Genomic DNA, 22,025 nt, shown 5'->3' on the forward strand with positions numbered 1-22,025 from the left:
TCAGTAAACAATAATATGATATAATATCAGAATGAACATCATCTATGTGTCGTTGCCGCCCCCCCCCCCCCCCCCCCCCCGGAAATGTTCCCATTTTTCACTGTGAATTAAAAACACAGTGGAGAGACGGGCAGCAGAGCCCCTCCAATAGGCTGCAGCCTGCAGACCAGGGGGCATGGCGAGATCGGAGTGTGATGTAGCAATCGGACAAGTGGCTAGTGGAGGACTGCTACGTCACATACCTTTTTGGGTCAAAGGTCATTAGAAGAGACATATGGAGGAAAAAGATTAGAATATGTCAATGATTGCAGAGGGAGTAGATTTCAAAATAAAGAGAGAGCAATTGACCTTACACTGGTATCAGACGGAACCGCAGGAGTTACAACATGGGAAGTATTAAAACTGTCACCAGTGGGCCGTGATCATTACCCTATAATAATTAAGATAAATTAAACCAAGCAAACTGGGAATTGTTTCATGTGCTGAGTAAGAGAAGGTGTGAAGCTTTACTTAGAGAACACATCTCAGATGGGGACGAGTTTAATGGAAAGTCAGTGGCAGCCAATATGTAGCAGCAAAGGAAACCATACCAAAGAGCACAGGAAGCAGAGGTGAGAAGAATGTTCCATGGTGGAATGAACATTGTAGGCAAGCAGTGAAAATGAGAAACAACATTTAGGCAGTTGAAAAAACATCATTCACTAGTCACATTAATCGAGTATAAAAGATCTCAAGCAGCAGTAAGGAAAATTATAAGAGCAACCAAGCGTGCACACTGGAGGTGATACTGTGACACAATAGGGAGAGAGACACAGGTATCTGAGGTGGGGGGTATGGTCAGGAAAATGAGTGACATTAGGAGGAATTCTTTAATACCGGTGTTGACAATAAGCAACAAAACAGCAGTCAGCAACATAGAAAAGGCAGAGCTTTTGGCAGAGACTTTAGTTAAATTCCACAGTTCATGGTAGTATTACAATTGTTCAACACACTGTGGGACACAGGGAAACACTATGGAACGGATGGTAAGGGACGCTACTGTACTTTCTAGAAAGTAAAGACTTATTCTCTCCCTTCCAAAGTGGGTTTCAGAAAGAGAGAAACACAATGGACTCTGTGCTACGCTTGGAGTCAGAAATGAGAAAAGCCCAAACAAATAAGGAGAAAGTAGTTGCTGTATTAGAAAGAGCCTATGATATGTTGTGGGAGGAAGGTTTACTAAGTAAACTGAGTAGATTAGGGGTGGGTGGCAGGTTGTACAACTGGGTGCTGGACTTCCTCCGTGAGAGAACAATAGAAGTAAGGGTGGGAACAGAATACTCAAGAGTATATCAGGTTGAAAATGGAACCCCTCAGGGAAGTGTTTGTAGTCTGTTATTATTTAACATCATAATTAATGAAACTTTTGAGTAAATAAAAAATTGAGGAATAGGTAAATCTCTGTATGCTGATGATGGGGCCTTATGGGTAAGGGGGTGGAATCTAAAGTATATTCAGGGAAAACTCCAGGCAGCAGTTGGGATTGTGGAACACTGGACAAATGAGTGGGGCTTCAAGTTACAGTATCTGTGGCAAAGACACAAGTGATATGTTTTGCCAGGCATCATAAATAAGTATCACTGAAATTATATGAGCAAACACTTGAACAAGTCAGAATAATTAGATTTCTAGGTGTACTATTTGATGAGGTGTTAACCTGGAAACAGTACATTGATAAGATAAGGGACAAGTGTAAAAAGGTCAACATCTCCTGAGATGTTTGTCTGGACGAGACTGGGGCACAACCAGAGCTTCTTTGTTGAAGATATACCAAGCCCTTATGAGAGCTACATTGGACTATGGCTGTATAGCTTATATGTCTGCAGCAGAGGGTCATCTTAAAAAGCTGGATGTGGAGCAGGCTCAAGGACTCAGAACATGTAGTGGAGCATTTAAACCATCTCCTGTGGCAGCACTGCAAGTTGAAATGGGGGAAGAGCCATTAAGAATCAGAAGAGTGAAACTAATGCCGGCTTACTGGGTGAACTTACAAGGTCATACTAACTCTCATTCTACTAAGACCATTCTGCAGGATTGTTGGGAGCACAATGAGTCAAACTTTATGAGTTTGGATGGACAGGAAACACTAAAGCTGAAAGTGTAGGTTTATGCAACATACAATACTGTCCAACAGTTCCAGTCTCAGACATTCCTCCCTGCTTGTTTGTAATGCCAACAAAAGACTTAAATATCCAAACACGCATGAAGAAATCTGAACATGGATTAGTTGGGCTGATACAAAAGTATATTGAACACGGCTTTGCTGATAAATTTTTAGTATTTACTGATGGTTCAAAAGACCCTGAGACTGGACGTACCAGAGCGGCAGGTTTTGTCCCACAACACAAGGTGGCAATTAAGAAAAGAATAACAGATTGTGCATCAGTTTTCACAGCAGAACTCCTGGCTATCCTATTTGCATTGCAGTGGCTTGAAATCAACAACCATAACAATGCACTGATTGCATCAGCCAGTTGGGCAGCTCTTGCTAGTATCAAATCAATGAAATCATGCAGACCAGACATCATTTTAGAAATCCACAAGTCACTCAGATCACATACAATAGACATCAATATTCCATTAAGCAAAGCTGAAGGTAAATCAGTCATCAAGAAGCAAATGCAGGAAATATGGCAAGAGTACTGGAATATAGAGGACACTGGAAGACATCTGTAAAGTAATCATAAGCATGTAGGGATAGACAGAAGACGAGACAGAAACCGAGGAGAAGAGACAGCCATTACCCATCTGAGGATAGAGCATACAGGACTCAGTTACACTCTGAATAAAACAGGCAAACACCCAACTGGTAACTGTATGAACTGTATTCATCCTGAATCATGTCGTGATTGATTGCAGGGCACATGAAGGAAAGAGAAAACACCTCAGAGCAGCACTGAGGAGAGCTGGACTTAGTTTCACTCTGGGGAGTCTACTAGGAGGAGGAGCAGCGGGAATTTACTCTCACTTAATTAAGTACCTTAAAGAAACAGAGTTAATAGAAAGGTCCAGGATTGAAATTATTTTCTGTAGCAACATATGTGACCGAAGCTAACGGCAACCTAGTTCACAGTGTGTGAATATGAGTAACTGTGGCTTGATAATGTTCTGTGGGTTCGTATGATCGTTACTTTCACATTTCATTTTCTCTGTTTTTAGAAGAAACCTCAGCCTCAGAAAGAAAGAGCTGCAGGACAAATCCTAAAAGTCTGCACTGGAGTCCCCAGCCTTCATTAGAGACTGTTGGTGGATGGATATAAATATAATATTTAGAAATATATATTATAATGGATGGGTAGAAAGATGAATATACTATAATACATTGATATTAATGCAAATATACTATGGGGTAATATAATAGATGGGTAGGAATATAAAATATTAATAGGAAATTAAATCCTTTCTATATATGCATATGCAAATAGAACAACCAATGCAATAAAGACTGTATAATAATTCAATGTGTTCAACATGTTCTGTATGACCAGGTATGAGGGTGTAACTGGATCACTACACCACGCCCCTTGGGGGGTGTAACTGGATTGTCACGTCACGCCCCAATCACGCCCCAATCACGCCCCAATCACGCCGCCACGCCCCCTGGTCTGCAGGCTGCAGCCTCAGAACTGATTAGTCCTGAGATTTACAGAAAGACCAAACATTCACAGTGATACTTTTATTGTGAAAGGATAAATAAATGACAGATTATCAAAAATATATATATCCTGTAATATTTGTAACATTTACAATAGTTCATAAACAAACTTGTTCAGTACATTAATCTGAAAACATGTTAGTGAGTGAAAGAGACATGTACAGACTGAACGATCTGTTCAACAGTGAGAGAGTTTCTCTAACAGGAGGAGACTCTCTCTACTACACTGAACACAGAGACACTGAGGAGCCAGACGACCAGAACCCAAACCCAGGACACAGAGGCTGAGTGAAGGTGGTGTTGAAGGTGTGGAGGTGGATCAGTGAGTCAGAGGAGACTCTGTAGAAGGACAGAGAGCCAGCAGGACAGTCCACATACACTGCTACTCTCCTCTGTCTGTTGGGGACAGAGGAGGAGGAGACGGAGAAGGAGACAGATGTTTCTCTCTTATTGTGACAGACAGAGTGAACTTGATCAGAGCAGTACAGTCTCCAGGACTGATGGTTCTCTCCAAACACACAGTCTTTTCTGTTTCCTCTCCTTCTGATTCCTCTGTAACTCACTGATATATAAACCCTTCCACTCCACTCCACCTCCCAGTAACAGCGACCAGTCAGACCAGTTCCACACAGCAGCTGAGGCCAGTGGTCAAATCTGTCTGGATGATCAGGATACGACTGATCCTCCTCCACGTGTGTCACCTTCCTGTTGTCGTCAGACAGTTGGAGCTTTGTGTTCACTGTGTTTGTGTCGAGTGTGAGTTCACAGGAATCTGATGGAGACAATGAGACACAACACAGGTGGAGTTATTGATCCGTTGTGACTGAGTCTTGTTTCGTTTTCATGAATCAAATGAAAAACACACTTACACTTCCTCAGACCTCGTCTCAACCATTGGACTCCACCAGGCTCCACCCTGAAAGAGGGAGGGGGCACATTCACATTCAGCATGCAAACATAGATATTACACTGCTTTTAAAGACAGATGGTTTATTACTCTCTTCAGATGTAGGCTTGTATGTATGGATGTACAGTCACCACAGAGAGAAAGGTAGTGGAGTCTTTATCTTGTCATTATTCAGAGAAAATATTTCATCATTTGTGAAGACACACAATCCTTAAAGCTTCCTTCCTGTATGTTGAGTTTAGAGTCTTTCACAGTTTCACAGTCTGTGATATGTTAGATGAATAAATCTGACAGATGTTCACATGTCAGGGAAGAGACTAAACAAGAGACAGTCAGAAACACATGTTGGAGAGGATCAAACAGCAGGAGGCTCAAACAGTTGGAAATTCTTCTTCTGTATCTTATCAAAATGAAGACTGTGAGACTACTTGGTTACTGTGAGCAAATGAGTTCAACAGTAACGACCTGCTGCTCAAACCTCTGCTAACAAAGGGAGCTGTGAATTTAGTGTGCAGGTACTCTTTCTTTGTATCGCAGCGCCTGTCCCACTGAGGTTAAATACATGTGAACGACGACTTACAACTACATTTAGGAAAACATCTTGACCATCAGTAGGTGAACAATAATAATAATAATAATAATAATAATGATAATAATAATATAGAAATAGATGAAAAATCTCCACAGACTCCACATAAAGTAATTTTCAGAGTCTAGAAATGACTGTTTAACAAAATCCTACACAGTTTGGATGAATATTCGTTAATGCAAATCAGGTTTTACATGGTCATCAGTTAAACAGGTTGATGAATCCTGACCTGAGAATTCCCAGTGAACACTGTGGACTTGCGGCGGCAGCAGACAGCAGCCTCACTCCTGAATCCTGCAGGTTGTTGTTACTCAGGTCCAGCTCTCTCAGACTAGAGGACCGGGAGCTGAGGACTGAGGACAGAGCTTCACAGCTTCTCTCTGAGAGCTCACAGCCACTCAGGCTGAAGAGACAATAATGAAGAAGAGGACAAACAATATCTGTGTTAAAAGGAACAAAAACCTCAGTTTGCTTCACAGTTCCCAACAAACTAACAGCACTGCATTTCAAAACTGGGCAAAACATTAAACAGATATTTCTTCTGTGGATCACAGATCTGCCCCTGTCCACATGAAGTGTCCTTGGGCAAAAACCTGACCTCACCAGTTCCTTGCATAAGTAGGTCCCTGCCATCAGTGAGTTTGAATAGATGAATGAGAGGCAACATGTAAAGTGCCTTTGGTACAAGTGCTCTATAAATACAGGGAGGTCCACCAGGGGAGCATCTGCAGGGGTCATGGTGGAGATAATCACGTCCTGGGCCCAGAGCTGGGTGCGATACTGCGGCAGGTCAGGCCAGTAATGTTGTATAGAGCGAAGCAGCACGACCACAAGACAGAAGCAACATGGTCAGAGGAGGAGAGCTGCTCTTCAAACATGACGCCCAGGTGTCATGGTTGGGATAAGCTGAAGAGGTGATTTTGATATTGACATTGTGATGGAGAAAGTGGCCATGATGAGTTCAGTCTAAGAGAGGTTGAGCTGAGGCTGAACGACAGACATTAATCTTGAATTTATTTATTCCTCCTGACAGCAACATTCAAAGACATCCAATTGACAGTGACGCTGACATTACATCCACATCTCTTAAGGATGTAGTAATTATGTATGAAGCTCTTGCTTAATTCTCAGCCGACTTTAGATTCAGTCCAGAAATGTGTTTCTTCACAGAACGTCAGAGAAAATTACTGACAGAGGCAGAAACTACAGTGATTCCACAGATAAAGGTCATCAAATAAAACTGTGCAAACTATTATTATAAACCAGTGGCATTAGTATTATTAGTTCATTTGTCCATTTGTCTTCCAAGTTATTACTTTTTATTGGTTGATAAAACATACAACGTGTTTTGTCATAGTTCTCATTACCTATTATTTAGTTGTAGTCCTGAAAAAAAAGGTTGTCAGTGAATGATTTAGCTTTCACTGGCGTCATTAACACTGACATGTAATTATCCAAACCACATCACTGTCACACCGCGGTGAGGTCATGTTGGTTTTTTGTCCTGTCTCCATGTCTTGTCTTGTCATTTCCTGTTTTATTTTGAAAGAGTAATTCTCCTCTCGTTTCAGGTCACTTGCCCTCCCTTGTGTGTCTTGGTTTGATTGTTTGATTGTTTCCACCTGTCCCCTATTACCATGTGTTTAAGAGTCTGCGTCTCCCCTTGTCTTGTGCCAGTGTGTCGTTTATGTCGACATTCATTCACGACGATCTAGCCTTCCACAGCGCCGAACCAAATCGGTATCTTGTTCCTTTTGGTTTTATTTCTAGTTCCTTGATTTTGTCCCTCCAGTTTTTCAGGAGCGTTTTTTGTTTGCTGAGCGTGATTTAAAAATAAAGACCTTTTTGGAAACCATCCTGCACCTGCGTCCAGAGTCCTTGCCCGGTTGTGACAGTACACACTGGCCAGAATGGACGCAGCAGGATCCGAGCAACTAACTGCGGCTCTTCGGGCACAGGGAGCTCGCCTCGCCCATCAGGATGAGCAGGTGGCTGCTCTGGGCCAGGGAGTCAGTGGCCTCGCCCATAGCCATGAGGACTTCAAGGCTGTCGTTTCTGCCCAGCTAGGGCAGCTCACCGAGCGGATGGAGCAGCTCTTCAGTCACCTTCAGAAGACGGAGGCTGTGTCTGCTGCGCCCGAACCCCCGCTCGCCCCCACCATCGCCTACGCCGGAGCTGGAGCCCGGCTGGCACCTCCTGAGCGATTCTCAGGAGAACTAGGACAATGTAAGTCATTCCTTGTAGACTGTGAAATGCATTTTGAACTCTCCCCCAACGCATTTCCCACAGACCGAGCCAGGATTGCTTTTATGATTTCCCACCTGGCGGGAAGGGCGAGGGCGTGGGCCACGGCAGAGTGGGCAAGGGGGTCCCCGCTCTGCAGCTCCCTCCAGGACTTCAAGGAGGCCCTTCATAAGACCTTTGACCCGGTCTCTACTGAACGGGAAAAGGCGAGGGAGCTGAGTGGGTTGAGGCAAGGGCAAGAGTCCGTATGTGACTACGCCATACGCTTCCGGACCTTGGCTGCGGAGAGTGGGTGGAACGCCATGGCCCTCTACGACGTCTTCCTGAAGGGGCTGGCTGCCCCCGTTCAAGAGCGTCTGCTGCCCCTAGACCTGCCGCCGGACCTGGACTCCCTTATCGCTCTCGCGGTCCGAACTGATAACCGCCTTCGGGAATTTGAGGCTCTCCGGAGAGGGTGCCAGCGGTTGCCAGACCGCTCACAGCACATCCCCGCTGTTCCCTGGTCTGGTCCTGGCCGAACATCGTCAGATCAGCGCTGGCAGTTTCCTCCTGCTGGAGATGAGGAGCCCATGCAGCTGGGCAGGGCCCGGCTCACTCAGGCGGAACGACAACGCCGCCTCAAGGAGGGGCGGTGCTTCTACTGTGGGGAGCCCGGACACCTTGTGGCCGCCTGCCCGGTTAAGGCAGATCGGGTGAGGCGCCAATCCACAGCTTCCGGGTCTGCTCCACGTAGTTTGACCTCTGTCAAGGTAACACAACACCACAGTCCTTGAATTGGATGTTTTAATTGACTCTGGGGCTGATGAAAGTCTTATGGACTGGGAGTTAGCAAAGAGGTTGGGATTGAAGACCAAGGCCCTCTCACAACCCATTAAGGCTAGGGCCTTGAATGGTATCGAACTGTTCACTGTTACAGACGTCACAGAACCGGTGGCCCTTACCTTAGACAATCACTCTGAACTGATGAATTTTTACCTGTATCACTCACCTGCACGCACACTGGTACTGGGACATCCGTGGCTCGTCAGCCACAACCCCCACATTGACTGGCCTACGGGCAAGATCCTGGGGTGGGGGGAAGACTGTAAGGGGAAGTGCCTGAGGGACCAGACTCTTGGACAGGCTATCACAGTTATAAACAGTGTTTCTGTTCCTCCTGACATAGAGTCCCAGCACCCGGATCTGACCTCCGTACCTGCCTGCTACCACCATCTCAGGGAGGTTTTTAACAAGGTCAAGGCCACGTCACTTCCACCGCATCGTCCGTATGATTGCGCCATCGAGCTTATCCCCGGCTCCACCATTCCCAAGGGGCGTCTGTACTCAGTGTCAGGGCCCGAACGTCAAGCCATGAAGGACTACATTGAGTCGTCACTGAAGGCAGGGCTCATCTGCCCGTCCTCATCACCTGCTGGAGCCGGTTTCTTTTTTGTGAGCAAAAAGGATGGGTCCTTAAGACCATGTATTGATTACAGCCCCCTCAATGACATTACAATAAAGAATCGCTATCCACTCCCTTTGATGTCGTCTGTGTTTGATCAGCTTCAGCAGGCCACGGTTTTTACTAAGCTTGATCTACGCAACGCTTACCACCTAGTTCGAATAAGGGAGGGGGACGAATGGAAGACTGGGTTTAATACTCCCAGCGGCCACTATGAATATCTGGTCATGCCTTTCGGCCTCACTAATGCCCCTGCTGTCTTTCAGGCCATGATCAACGATGTGCTCAGAGACTTTCTCGACCAGTTTGTCTACGTCTATTTGGATGACATATTAATTTACTCAACAGACCTTGACACTCATAAACAACATGTTAACCGAGTCCTTAAGCGTCTTCTTGACAATCGCCTGTATGTCAAAGCTGAGAAGAGCGAGTTCCATGCCGATACCATCTCCTTCCTGGGCTTCATTGTAGCCCCTGGAAGGGTGCAGATGGATCCGGCTAAAGTGAGCGCTGTGGCCGAGTGGCCGACGCCGGATAGCCGCAAGAAGGTTCAGCAGTTCCTGGGGTTTGCTAACTTCTACAGGCGGTTTATCAGGGGCTTTAGCGCAATAGCTGCTCCTCTCCACTCTCTGACCTCTCCCCAGGTTCGATTTATCTGGACCCCGGAGGCGGAGGAGGCGTTCCAGGCCCTCAAGCGCCGCTTCACCTCTGCGCCCATTCTCACCTTGCCGGATCCACAGCGTCAATTCGTGGTGGAAGTTGATGCATCTAATGTAGGGATCGGGGCGATCCTGTCTCAGCGATCAGAGGTGGATGGCAAGATGCATCCCTGCGCCTTTCTGTCCCGGCGATTGAGTTCCGCGGAAAGGAACTATGACGTTGGCAACCGGGAACTGCTGGCGGTCAAGGTCGCCTTGGAGGAGTGGAGACACTGGCTGGAGGGGGCCCAGCATCCGTTCATTGTGTGGACCGATCACAAGAATCTTGAGTATATCAGACAGGCCAAGAGACTAAATTCACGCCAGGCCAGGTGGGCATTGTTTTTTAACCGTTTTTGCTTCACGTTGTCTTACAGGCCGGGGTCCCGGAATGACAAACCAGACGCCCTGTCACGCGTCTATGACCCGGAGCCTGTTGCCAAGGAACCAGAACCCATCCTCCCACTTGACCGTGTGGTTGGAGTGGTTACTTGGCAGATAGAACAGGAGGTGAAGCAAGCGAATGGTGAGACGCCTCCGCCCAGTGGGTGCCCAGAACATCGTTTGTTTGTCCCTGTTGAATTGCGCCCACGGGTAATTCATTGGGCTCACACCTCGCCGCTCACCTGCCATCCGGGAGTCCGGAGAACCATGTTCGCCATCTCCCAACGGTTCTGGTGGCCTTCGATGGAGGCGGGGGTCCGGGAGTACATCGAGGCTTGTTCGGTCTGTGCTCGCAACAAGTCATCCTCTGGGTCACGCATGGGACTCCTGCAACCTTTGCCGATCCCCTCCAGACCGTGGTCAGACATCTCAATGGACTTCATCACGGGACTCCCGGTCTCGAAAGGTAACACCACAGTCCTGACTGTGGTGGATCGCTTTTCCAAGATGGCACATTTCATCGCTTTGCCCAAGCTGCCCTCAGCTAAAGAAACTGCTGTAATTATGATGCAGAACATTTTCAGGATCCATGGGTTTCCTAAGGACGTCGTGTCCGACCGGGGGCCCCAATTCGTTTCCCGGTTCTGGAGAGAGTTCTGTCGACTCATCGGTGCCACTGCGAGTCTGACGTCTGGATATCACCCAGAGGCCAACGGCCAGACCGAACGCCTCAACCAGCAGCTGGAAACTGGCCTCCGATGCCTGGTTTCCCAGAACCCGACTTTGTGGAGCACCTACCTGGTCTGGGTGGAATTTGCCCACAATTCTTTGCCCACCTCGGCCACTGGTTTCTCCCCCTTCAAGTGTGCCTATGGGTACCAGCCTCCTGTGTTTTCTGCCTTGGAGCCAGAAGTGTCGGTTCCCTCCGCCCACGCCCTGGTTCGTCGCTGCCACCACATCTGGGCCGCTGCCCGCCAGGTGCTCATCCGTCAGGGGGACAGAGTCAAAAGGGCAGCGTCCAAAAACGCCGTCCCGCACCAGAGTATCGGCCCGGGCAGAGAGTGTGGTTGTCAGCCAAGGATCTTCACCTCAAGGTTCCCTCTAGGAAGCTGGCCCCGCGGTTCGTGGGTCCTTTCCCCATCACCAAGGTCATCAGTCCAGCTGCCATCCATCTCCGTCTGCCCAGGACCCTCCGTGTCCACCCCACTTTTCACGTCAGTCAGGTCAAGCCCGCTAAGGAGAGTTCCATGGTCCCGGCCACCAAGCCCCCACCGCCTCTGGAAGCAGCTGATGGGAGTCCACTTTATAGAGTGAAGAGACTGTTAGCTGTGCGCAACAGAGGCCGGGGAAGACAGTTTTTGGTGGACTGGGAGGGGTACGGTCCAGAGGAGAGACAGTGGATTCCACGGAGTTATATAGACGACCCTTCCCTTATTGAGGACTTTTATAGGAGCCATCCAGAGTTGCCTGGTCCGTCAGGTGTCGGCCCTAGAAGGGGGGGGTTCTGTCACACCGCGGTGAGGTCATGTTGGTTTTTTGTCCTGTCTCCATGTCTTGTCTTGTCATTTCCTGTTTTATTTTGAAAGAGTAATTCTCCTCTCGTTTCAGGTCACTTGCCCTCCCTTGTGTGTCTTGGTTTGATTGTTTGATTGTTTCCACCTGTCCCCTATTACCATGTGTTTAAGAGTCTGCGTCTCCCCTTGTCTTGTGCCAGTGTGTCGTTTATGTCGACATTCATTCACGACGATCTAGCTTTCCACAGCGCCGAACCAAATCGGTATCTTGTTCCTTTTGGTTTTATTTCTAGTTCCTTGATTTTGTCCCTCCAGTTTTTCAGGAGCGTTTTTTGTTTGCTGAGCCTGATTTAAAAATACAGACCTTTTTGGAAACCATCCTGCACCTGCGTCCAGAGTCCTTGCCCGGTTGTGACAATCACAAATCATCATCAATGAATTTATATAACTGAACCAGAGTTCATATATGTGTGCTCTACAGAATATAAAGTTGAATATGACAAATGGACTGACATATTTAAAAATGTGAAAAATCATTAGAGAAGCTGTTTAAAGTGTACGGCCCTCCCTGATGTCAACAGTGTTGGACTTGATATACTCGATATTTCCAGTCATTTCAAACAAACAGTAACTTCATCTGACCTGAGAGTTTCCAGTGAACAGTGTGACCTCCTCAGTGCAGCAGACAGTGACTCCACCCCTGAATCCTGCAGGTTGTTCTTACTCAGGTCCAGGTCTCTCAGACTAGAGGACCGGGAGCTGAGGACTGAGGACAGAGCTTCACAGCTTCTCTCTGAGAGACATGTAAGTGAGGAACAAAGATCTCAGTTTGCTCTACAGCTCGAAGCAAACTAACAGCAAATGCAGAGCAGCTGATCATTCGGAATTTACATTGTTAGAGCTGAAAGTTTAAGTTGACATGTAATTGTACATTGTCTTCATGTATTTTGAATTCTCACTACATGTACAGAAAAAAATGGCCTGTGTTCAAATGTGCGTTCCACATGAGATGGTCAGTGAGCCAGTGCCACAACCTTCATTGTAGTTTTTACAGCAGTGACATCCAGCTGTTCATGTCTTCTCATCCAAAGAAGACATTCCCTCTCTGATTGTCTACTGGAAATGATCTCCTGGTTGTCCTCTAACTTTCTGAAACTCAGCAGTGATACAACTGAGGTTCTCCTCGTTAGTACCAAAACTACCTTAGCCAAACTTGACAGTTTATCTCTAGTTATTGACAATGTCACTGCATATGCCTTCTATTTGATATCCTCTGACATCCAGAAATTAAACAGCTTAAGCTTTGAATACATTTCAGGTTTTTGTAAATCTATTGGATACTGTTGTTTATCCATAATGGGACATGTATATCATGTTTTTCTTTTCCTGGGACTGACCTTCATTGCCTTCGATCTTCTTTAAAATCCACTTTGCCACATGCATAGCATGTTGAGTAGTGTACATGTTGACCATCAAGTTCACTGTTTGCAGTCTGCTTGCATCCTCCAGATAGCACCTTTTGATGGCAGGGAAACCATCGGGTAACTCAGCATCCTGCAGGTACCACTGGAAGAGTTCCAGTTCTTTAGCTCCCAAATCCTGCAAAGCTTCCAGCAGCTGCTCCTTCACAGACGCCTCCATCTTTTCTCCCTGGTAGCATCAGAGGATTTTTACAGCTCAATGACACACTCTTTAACCTAGAATAAAAATCTCAGATGATCATATTACATGCTCTGATATGTTTGTTTGCTGCACTGAGCTGATGTTGATGTTGAAGTGATGAAAGATTGTAAAATGCATCCACAGATCAGTAAAAAACCTTTGTCATCAGTGACTGTCGACCTGGTAAACAATTATCAATGAATCTTACAGATCTGTGAGATTAAACTGAGCCAACTGCAGCCACCTGCTCTCCAACTTTATCCAGGACAAATTCAAGTCCCACATTGGTCTGACTCACAGCAGTGACGGCCGACAGCAGACAGAGACTGAGACTCAGTCTTCATCCTGCTCCTCAGACGTCGCAGCGTCGGCTGTGGGTTTGATGAGAGAACAGCTGAGACACTTCACAACAAGTTTGTGGTGTGTGGGTTTAAAAGTGATTTAACAGGTACAGCTCAGTTCACTCACCTGGTTTGGTGATTCTCAGTTGAATTGGGTGTTTAGGCATCTCAGCTAAATTTATTTTTACAGCTTTTAGATGTCGAGCTCATGTGTGATCTTATTTAACAAACAGCATTTCTTTGCAAAAGAAGAGTCAAACCTGTCATATGGTTTTATGGTTCTGGGCCTTGTTTTTTTTTAATTCTCATTAAAGAAAAATTCTGGATTATATCAATATACTGACATGAATCATTTCAAATGCTTGTCTCTGAGTCAGACCAGAACACCACCAGTTATCAAGTGTTTTTCCCCATCAGCTCCAGCTCTTGAAACAGGAAGTGGAGGACTCCATTTCCACTGACTGAGCCCTGTCAAAGGAAAGTTTCTGTTCCAGACAAAGTCATTTTATGTTATCAGCTGCATTTAGTAGAGTCTTTGGTTTGAGACGGCATTTATCATTTTTAATGAAACTAGCTGCAGCTGATTGTTTCACACACAGAAACTGGGACTGAATTTATTTCACCTAAAACTATAAAAACTGTATCACAACATTCAGTCATTTCACCAACACAGAAAGTTAAACTGTGGTTGACAGGTATTTTCTCCTTTATTTGGTTCATCATTTGATGACTGTTACTTTTCTGCTGATCAAATAACTGGTTCAACTCTGAGTTACTTATTTTTTCATAATACTTAATAATTAATAATACTGAATGTTAATGTGTGTGTAAATTCCTAATAACTGCCTCCAAAGTTTCCTTCAGTGACTCTAACTACAGACATGAGTTACCAGGGAAACAGAGACAGGGTCCAGCTGCTCCTCCTCTCATTCATTTCTTCAGCTGAGTTACTGAGTCCTATAGTCAAAGGACAAACATGATGTGGTTTGTCTTCAACCACATCTTATATGTTCTGATCATTTTCTAATCCACAACCTACAGCTGGAGCGTGAGCAGTAACTACACCTGTCAGGTCCATGAGCTGCAGTACATGTAGAAAGCAGCAGAACATGGATATAAGTAAAGCTCAGAACTGTACTTGAGGAAATGACTCAGTTTGATCCTGAATATCGATCCCAGAGTGAGAAATAAATCATCAAAATAAACTCTCAGTAAACTCTCTAAACATATGACATGTTCAGTATTGATCAGTGATAGGGAGTAAGAGTCACTATTGATCAGTGATAGGGAGCAAGAGTCACTATTGATCAGTGATAGGGAGTAAGAGTCACTATTGATCAGTGATAGGGAGCCAGAGTCACTATTGATCAGTGATAGGGAGTAAGAGTCACTATTGATCAGTGATAGGGAGTAAGAGTGACTATTGATCAGTGATAGGGAGCCAGAGTCACTATTGATCAGTGATAGGGAGTAAGAGTCACTATTGATCAGTGATAGGGAGTAAGAGTCACTATTGATCAGTGATAGGGAGAACTAGTAAGTATTGATCAGGATTGAGGTAAAATAGAAGCGACACTGGCTCCAGTTGGAGGAGAACCAGGATCCTCTGACTCATTGGATGTGGCAGTAATTGTCTTCTGAAAATCACACAGAGCTTTAAACCCCCTGTCAGCCCCTCAGCCTGCAACACTGCGTCCACATCAGTCCTGAAGAGTAAACGTCACATGCAGCTGTTCTCCAGCGGCTGTCCGGCCGAGCTCAGGCCGCCTTTAGTGGGCTCGGACAGCGTGAGAGCAGCGGGGCATGTCCGCCTCCTCCACAGGCTGATTCAGCCATGACAGTTGCCTTCAGTCATCAGCATGTGGAGCAACACAGTGATAACGACTCTGTGTTTCACTGCTGACCATCAAACCTCTCTGCTTCTGCTCTCATTCCACAGCTTCTACCGGGAACATGGGCCCGACATGGCGGACAGAGTTAAAGCTGCTCCAGACTTTACTGTTACTGAGTCATAATAACACGATAACTTCCACTGTTTCTGCTGGAACTCAGGTCATTACAGGTACTAACGACTAAAACATTAAAAAAACTCCTCACATCACCTTCAGGTGGAGATAATAATCAGCGTCTCAGTGTTCGTTAAAACAGAAACTAAACTTCAACCAGGATGAGCCCAGGGAGGCTTGTGTGTGGGGGGCAGTGGGTGGAAAACCATGGATGTATAAATACCATGGATGTGTTACAAGAACAGCAAACCGGATCTAAAAATGGCTTCCGGGTTACTTCCGCGTTATGTGGCCCATAGAGACTGCGCAGTAGTGTCACTCCCATCCTGCCTTTGGGCAATGAGAGCGATGGATGTACTATAAGAATTTGTTATAGTGTTATTACAAGTTCTTATAATACATCCATCTTGTCACACATTGACAACATGGAACTGGGTCGTAGCACCTTCTCTGCTGGCTCGCCTGTGCTGTTGGCTCTGAGACCTTGACTGGGGTCTGTCCTCGTGGACCCGGTCAGCAGATCCAAAAGCAGTCCCAGCGTTTGTCCCTTGAAAAACTAATCAGGAGCATTTTAAGGGAACAGTTCTCTCCATCAGAGGTGTTTGTCAGGTGGTCAAACAGTGTCTGAAACACCCACCTCCCTCAGTGATTGGTCGGCTGTGTACAGGTTAGTAAGTAGGCGGGGCTTGAACTTCTCTCTCAGCTCTTTTTTCATCCTCCACTCAGATTATTTCTGTCACTTTTCATGTGAACAACTTAGGTCGACACTATGAATGTCCTCCAGCAGAGACTGAACATGGGAGAAGTTGTCTCCATATTTAAACCACAGCTGGATCCAGGTCCAGGTCTAGGTCCAGGTCCAGCAGAGTCTGGTGTGTCCTGCTGCTGCTGCTCTGGGCTTCAACACAGCACACAAACAGCTTTAAGTGTGAATAATGATGGAGCAGTGATGTGAGTGCTGAGCTCTGACCTGGAGAAGAGTCATGGACAGTTAGAGATCCTCATCTCACCTCTGAGCTCTGGTCTGGCTCTCATGGCCCCCACACAGAGTGGTTTTAGAGGGAGGGGCCCCCTCCTCTCTGTCCTCACACTGAGCCATGCTGCTGGATTCATATCAGGGTCAGCTGAATTCAGTCAGACAGCAGTGCGAGGAGGAGGAAGCTGCCATCAGCTGCTGTACTTCTACCATCAGTCCACTAGATGGAGTCATGAAGCTGCAGTGAAGTGAAGAGCAGCCCAGCTCACACGCTGCATGGGCGACTGTTTCAGGACTGAGATCCACTGATTTCATCTGACAGTCTCTTTGTCTACAATGTCCCTGTAGAAAATGACTCAATGAAACAAGCTACAGCTGATTATTTCACACACAACAACCCCGACTGAATTTATTTCACCTCAAAGCTCAAATAATACAACATTAAGTAATCATCATGTTATTTTCAGGTAGATTTTAAGGTGATCCTGTTATGTTCAGTCAGGGAAGTTAGTTTTAGTTCTACTTCCTCCTGCTCTGTCAGCTTGCAATGAGCACTCAAGCTGATGCCTGTCAGTCACATGACATGATGAACCTACTCCTGACTCTTGGAGTCTGATGTTACCCGTCAGTTGTTTACAACACGAGCAAAGAGAAGAAAGGAGTGAAAAATATTGCTGACATTACCCTTACATGGAGAAATGAAGCTGTACCACAAGGATTACAGGAACTGAAACTGCAGTATATGCGTGTTCCAAAGTCACATTTGGGCTCAACTTCCTTTTGCAGTAAATGTGAAATGCATGACAGCAAAAGTGGCAGGTAGAAAGAGAGAGGAGAAAGAAGGCGTGACCAGTGAGAGAGGACGACTGCAGAGTTTGGCTGATATCCTCAATCACCAACGATGAGCTCCTGTAAACCAAGCAAACAATAAAAAAGGAAAAAAGAGCACTGGTTGATACAAAACAACAGACTTATGAACTGTTGGAAAGTTCTCTGACTTGCAGGTTAAAGAAACCTAAAAGAGTCGTCCTCAGTAACTGTGAGTTCACATGTGAGGGATGAATATTGAACAGTATGTTACAGTATTATACTGTTGTAAACAGTGGCCTCTGGTCAATTATCCAGATGTGAAAGATATGTGGCACATGATATTAAACTTAAATTAATTTTGCAAAAGTAGTTATTAAGTCCAAAGTGTTTACTGATCCTACTTCAACCTGTATCCATCTAATCATTTTAACATGTTTTTAAACTGTTATTTATTTCAAGTGATTGGACAGTTTTCTATGGACCTTCATATTTGCAACTGCTGCTGCTTGTTAGACCGGAAAGTCATGTGACTTCCTGTAACTGCAGAGGGGAGGAGCAGCTGAAAGTGAAAGTGTTCAGTGAGCTCAGACTCCATTTGAAGTGGACGGAGCAGAAGGAGGGAAACTGAAGGCTGAGGCAGGTGAGTGTTAACACAACATTATTATTATTTTACTGTCAAAGTCTCTGAGTCAGTTTGTCCCTGTGGACTGTGGAGGGAAGAAGAGTCACAGAGAACGTCTGTCCACACAGAGACACTGAGAGGAAAACCTGTGTGTGTGTGTGTGTGCGCGCGTGTGTGTGTGTGTGTGTGTGTGTGTGTGTGTGTGTGTGTCTCTTGAGCAGCTTGTTTGTCCTGATTCTTGTGTGTGTGAGCTCACAGTCAGTGTTTCCCTCTCAGACTGAGGCTGTGATGAGGGGAGCTGAAGAGGGAAGGGCAGGGGCTCATGGGTTTGGAGAAACAGAACTCAGAGGGAGTCGTCAGTCAGTTCAACAGCTTTCTGATGAGAACTGAGGGCACAAGCCACATTTAATCACTTCAATATAAAATTAGAAAAAGAAATTTTAAAAAGTCTTGCAAAAAGGGTTGGCATCTGGTCAGAGGCCTAAAGGACAGGTGCTTGAGCATCACCTGAGGTCTACCTGTGCACGTGCATATGGGGAGAAGGATTATTCATCAAAATCTCTCAGTCAGATATCAAGGGGAGAACATATGGATGGATTAAAGACTTTGTAAAGAAGATCAATACAAGTTAGAATTGGAAAAAACAGTGAAGGAAATGTGTTGTTGAAAATGGAACTCCTCGGGGGAGCAGAGTAAGTCCTCTTATTTTCCATAATGATAGACCATATATTTATGGGAATGGAGAAGGAGATGGGCTTTTCATTCATTGGCTTTTCCATGCAGTTCTCCTTTATTAAAGCAGGAGGAGCGTTTCAATTCAATTCAATTCAATTTTATTTGTATAGCGCCAAATCATAATATACATTATCTCAAGGCACTTTACAGGGTAAGGTCAAGACCTTACTTTGTTACAGAGAAAAACCCAACAGTTCCCACAAAGAGCAAGCGCTTGGCGACAGGGGGGAGGAAAAACTCCCTTTTAACAGGAAGAAACCTCCAACAGAACCGGGCTCAGGGTGGGGGGGTCTGCCTCGACCGGTTGGGTTTAGGGGGAGATATAAAAGAGGGGGTGGGGGGAGGAGAGAGGAGAGAAGAGAGAGAGAGAAACCAGGAACAGCTGTGTAGGTAATGGTGTTATCAATAATAATGACAGGTAACAGTGGTTAATAGTAAAGATGAGTAGTGGTGGATCTGGATCCTGCTGCTCCAGAGGCAGAGATACCTGCAGAATGAGGACAGAGAGAGAGAGAGAGAGGAGAAGCACAAACTACGGGAGAGAAAAAAATACAAAGTTAATGCCATAAAGTAGTCAAGAGAGAGAGAGAGGGAGAGAGACAGAAATAGAGAGAGAGCCCAGTGAATCATGGGAATCCCCCAGCAGTCTAGCTCTATAGCAGCATAACTAAGGGATGGGTCAGGACATACCCGAGCCAGCCCTAACTATAAGCTTTACTAAACAGGACAGTTTGAAGCCTGATCTTAAAGGTAGAGAGGGGGTCTGCCTCCTGAACCCACACTGGGAGCTGGTTCCACAGGAGAGGAGCCTGATAGCTGAAGGCTCTGCCCCCCATTCTACTCTTACAAACTCTGGGAACCACAAGTTGACCTGCATTTAGAGAGCGAAGTGTCCTATTGGGAAAATAGGGAACTATAAGCTCTCCAAGGTACGATGGTGCCTGACCATTAATGGCTTTGTAGGTGAGGAGGAGGATTTTAAATTCTATCCTGGAGTTTACAGGGAGCCAATGCAGAGAAGCTAACACAGGAGAGTATAAGCCTGATTAAAGGGAGACACCACCACCCCTCCCCCACATTGTTGCACAGTTTTACATTGGACAAAAAAACTCACCATCAACGTTAACATGAATCCACCTCACCTTAATACATTTAAAAACAGTTATACTTAATGTTTGGCCGATACGTTGCCACTGGTTAACTTTTGTTTCAAGCAACCACTCCTTGCCAGCAAACGTGAATGACTTTAACTTTAATTAACAGCCTGCCTCAACCAGCATCAATAACAGCTCAGTTGTTTTACACCCCATGATTTATCACGACTTCATACAGCGTTTACCATCCGGTAGACGTAAATATATTTGGTTCTTACCTTCTCTAAGCCGTGTAACGTTCATCCACACAATCCACACAAGGTTTTTCTTTCCCGTCCAGTGAAAAAGGGGGTAAATAAAGGCCCTGAGTACTGTCTGAGTAGAATCTGTAGTTGAAAACTGGAGTGGATCCAGACTGAGGCTGTGCTCTGCGTGAGAGATACAATAAGAAAGATATTGTGTCTCTTTTAACTTTCTCTCTTAGCAAGTGTTTTATCAGTGAATACAGTCGAAGTCACAGCTCAGTCTTTGTCTTCTATTTATGTGTTTGACAATTTTGTCAGATAATGTCCAGGTAATAAAGTCAACATTTGACCATAGGTCCATATATGTTTTGGCTAGTCTTGTTGTTAAGCTTATTTTAGGACTATTGCCTTACCAAGACTGTCTGTAATGAGCCACATTTAATAGTTTAATTTCACAGCAGTGACAAACAGTAGGATGACCAACACTCTCGTTACCTGGTTGTCACCAGTGAAGGCAGGTCAGTGAGAAGTGCTGCTATGGAGAGCTTATTGTATCGTTAATTCATTGATACAGTAACTCATATGGTTCAACCATAATTATAAAGGTTGGATATTAAAGATGCGAAATTATTTCTTTGTAAGAGGAGTTACAATTTATGTACAGTGACTAATACATGTCACAAAGTGGCAGTGATGTTCTGACAAGAGTTCAAAGTGCCAGAAAGCAGTGTTGTAAAATCCAGAGATAGAGAGAAAGAAATGGGCACTGGCACAAGTGAAAGGAACAGTGCAGTGTTGTGTGTTGTCAATTCATGATGTGCAGTTGTTAAGTAAAGTGTTCATAGTTAAACGTGATGTTCTGCTTATTTTTTTGTAGAATTTACAGCTTAGTTCCCACAGAGCTCTCACCTGTCACTGTGGAGGCTGTAATGAGGGAGCTGAGGAGGGAGGGGCAGGGGCTCATGTGTCTCGCAGAAACAGAACTCAAACACAGTTGTTGGACAAGAGGCATTTAGATGAGAACTGATGCCACGGGCCAAATTTAAAAACCTGGATATGACATTAGAAAAAAAAAAGTCTATCTGTGCACGTGCCTGATCAATACTGACTGTTACTCCATATCACTGATCAATACTGGCTATTACTCCCCACCACTGATCAATACTGACTATTGCTCCATATCACTGATCAATACTGACTATTACTCCATATCACTGATCAATACTGGCGATTACTCTCTATCACTGATCAATACTGACTATTACTCCCTATCACTGATCAGTACCGAACATGTCATGTTGTTTTCAGGACTTTGCTGAGCCTTCATTGATTATTGATTCCATATTGTTGGATCAATGTCAGATCCAATCAGTTGATCTCAGTCCTTCTGTGTGTCAGTGGATGTCAATGTTGGTCCATCGTGTGTGAGCTGGGCTGCTCTTCACCTCACTGCAGCTTCATGACTCCATCTAGTGGACTGATAGTAGAAGTACAGCAGCTTCCTCTTCCTCACACTGCTGACTGAATACAGCTGACACTGATATGAACCAGAGAAGAAGAGTCAGTCAGTGGAGGAGCAGCTGATATTTTTGCAGGAGAAATTATGTCAATTTCAGTTGATGTGCAGATGAATGATGTGTGTTTCTCTCCACATGAAGGTAGAAAGTGTGTGTGAGCTGATGTGGATGTGAATCCAGCAGCATGGATCAGTGTGAGGACAGAGAGGAGGGAGCCCCTCCCTCTAAAACCACTCTGTGTGGGGACCATGAGAGCCAGACCAGAGCTCAGAGGTGAGATGAGGATTTCTAACTGTCCATGACTCTTCTCCATGTCAGAGCTCAGCACTCACATCACTGCTCCATCATTTAGATTTCAAACAATCTGTTGATGGAAGGTAAGAATTTAAAACTGTCAGAAAGACACTTCACACTGAAAGTTAGTTGTTGTGTTTATTCAAAGATGAAACATATTCTCCATCAGTTTGTATCCAACATGCACATTTATCAGTTGTGTGTTTGTTTCAGGATCCAGCAGCAGAGACCAGACTCTCCTGAACCCAG

At 45.3% G+C, this 22,025-nt stretch overlaps 2 protein-coding genes across 2 annotated transcripts in view; one reads left to right on the forward strand and one right to left on the reverse strand.

The window, feature by feature from the left end:
* Positions 1–22,025, forward strand: part of LOC139609599 (protein NLRC3-like) — a 362,291-nt gene that overhangs the window by 332,011 nt on the left and 8,255 nt on the right. The gene's annotated exons all lie outside the window — the stretch shown is intronic.
* Positions 16,212–22,025, reverse strand: part of LOC139609651 (protein NLRC3-like) — a 72,507-nt gene continuing 66,693 nt past the window's right edge. Inside the window, exon 10 of the mRNA XM_071464535.1 lies at positions 16,212–16,381. Within this exon, the coding sequence (XP_071320636.1) occupies positions 16,240–16,381 (142 nt within the window). The 3' untranslated portion in view covers positions 16,212–16,239. The remainder of the gene's footprint in view (positions 16,382–22,025) is intronic.

Source organism: Trachinotus anak, unplaced genomic scaffold, assembly GCF_046630095.1.
Source record: "Trachinotus anak isolate AG129_WGS33_773 ecotype Australia unplaced genomic scaffold, CSIRO_AGI_Tana_v1 ptg000026l, whole genome shotgun sequence".
Lineage (NCBI taxonomy): Eukaryota > Metazoa > Chordata > Actinopteri > Carangiformes > Carangidae > Trachinotus > Trachinotus anak.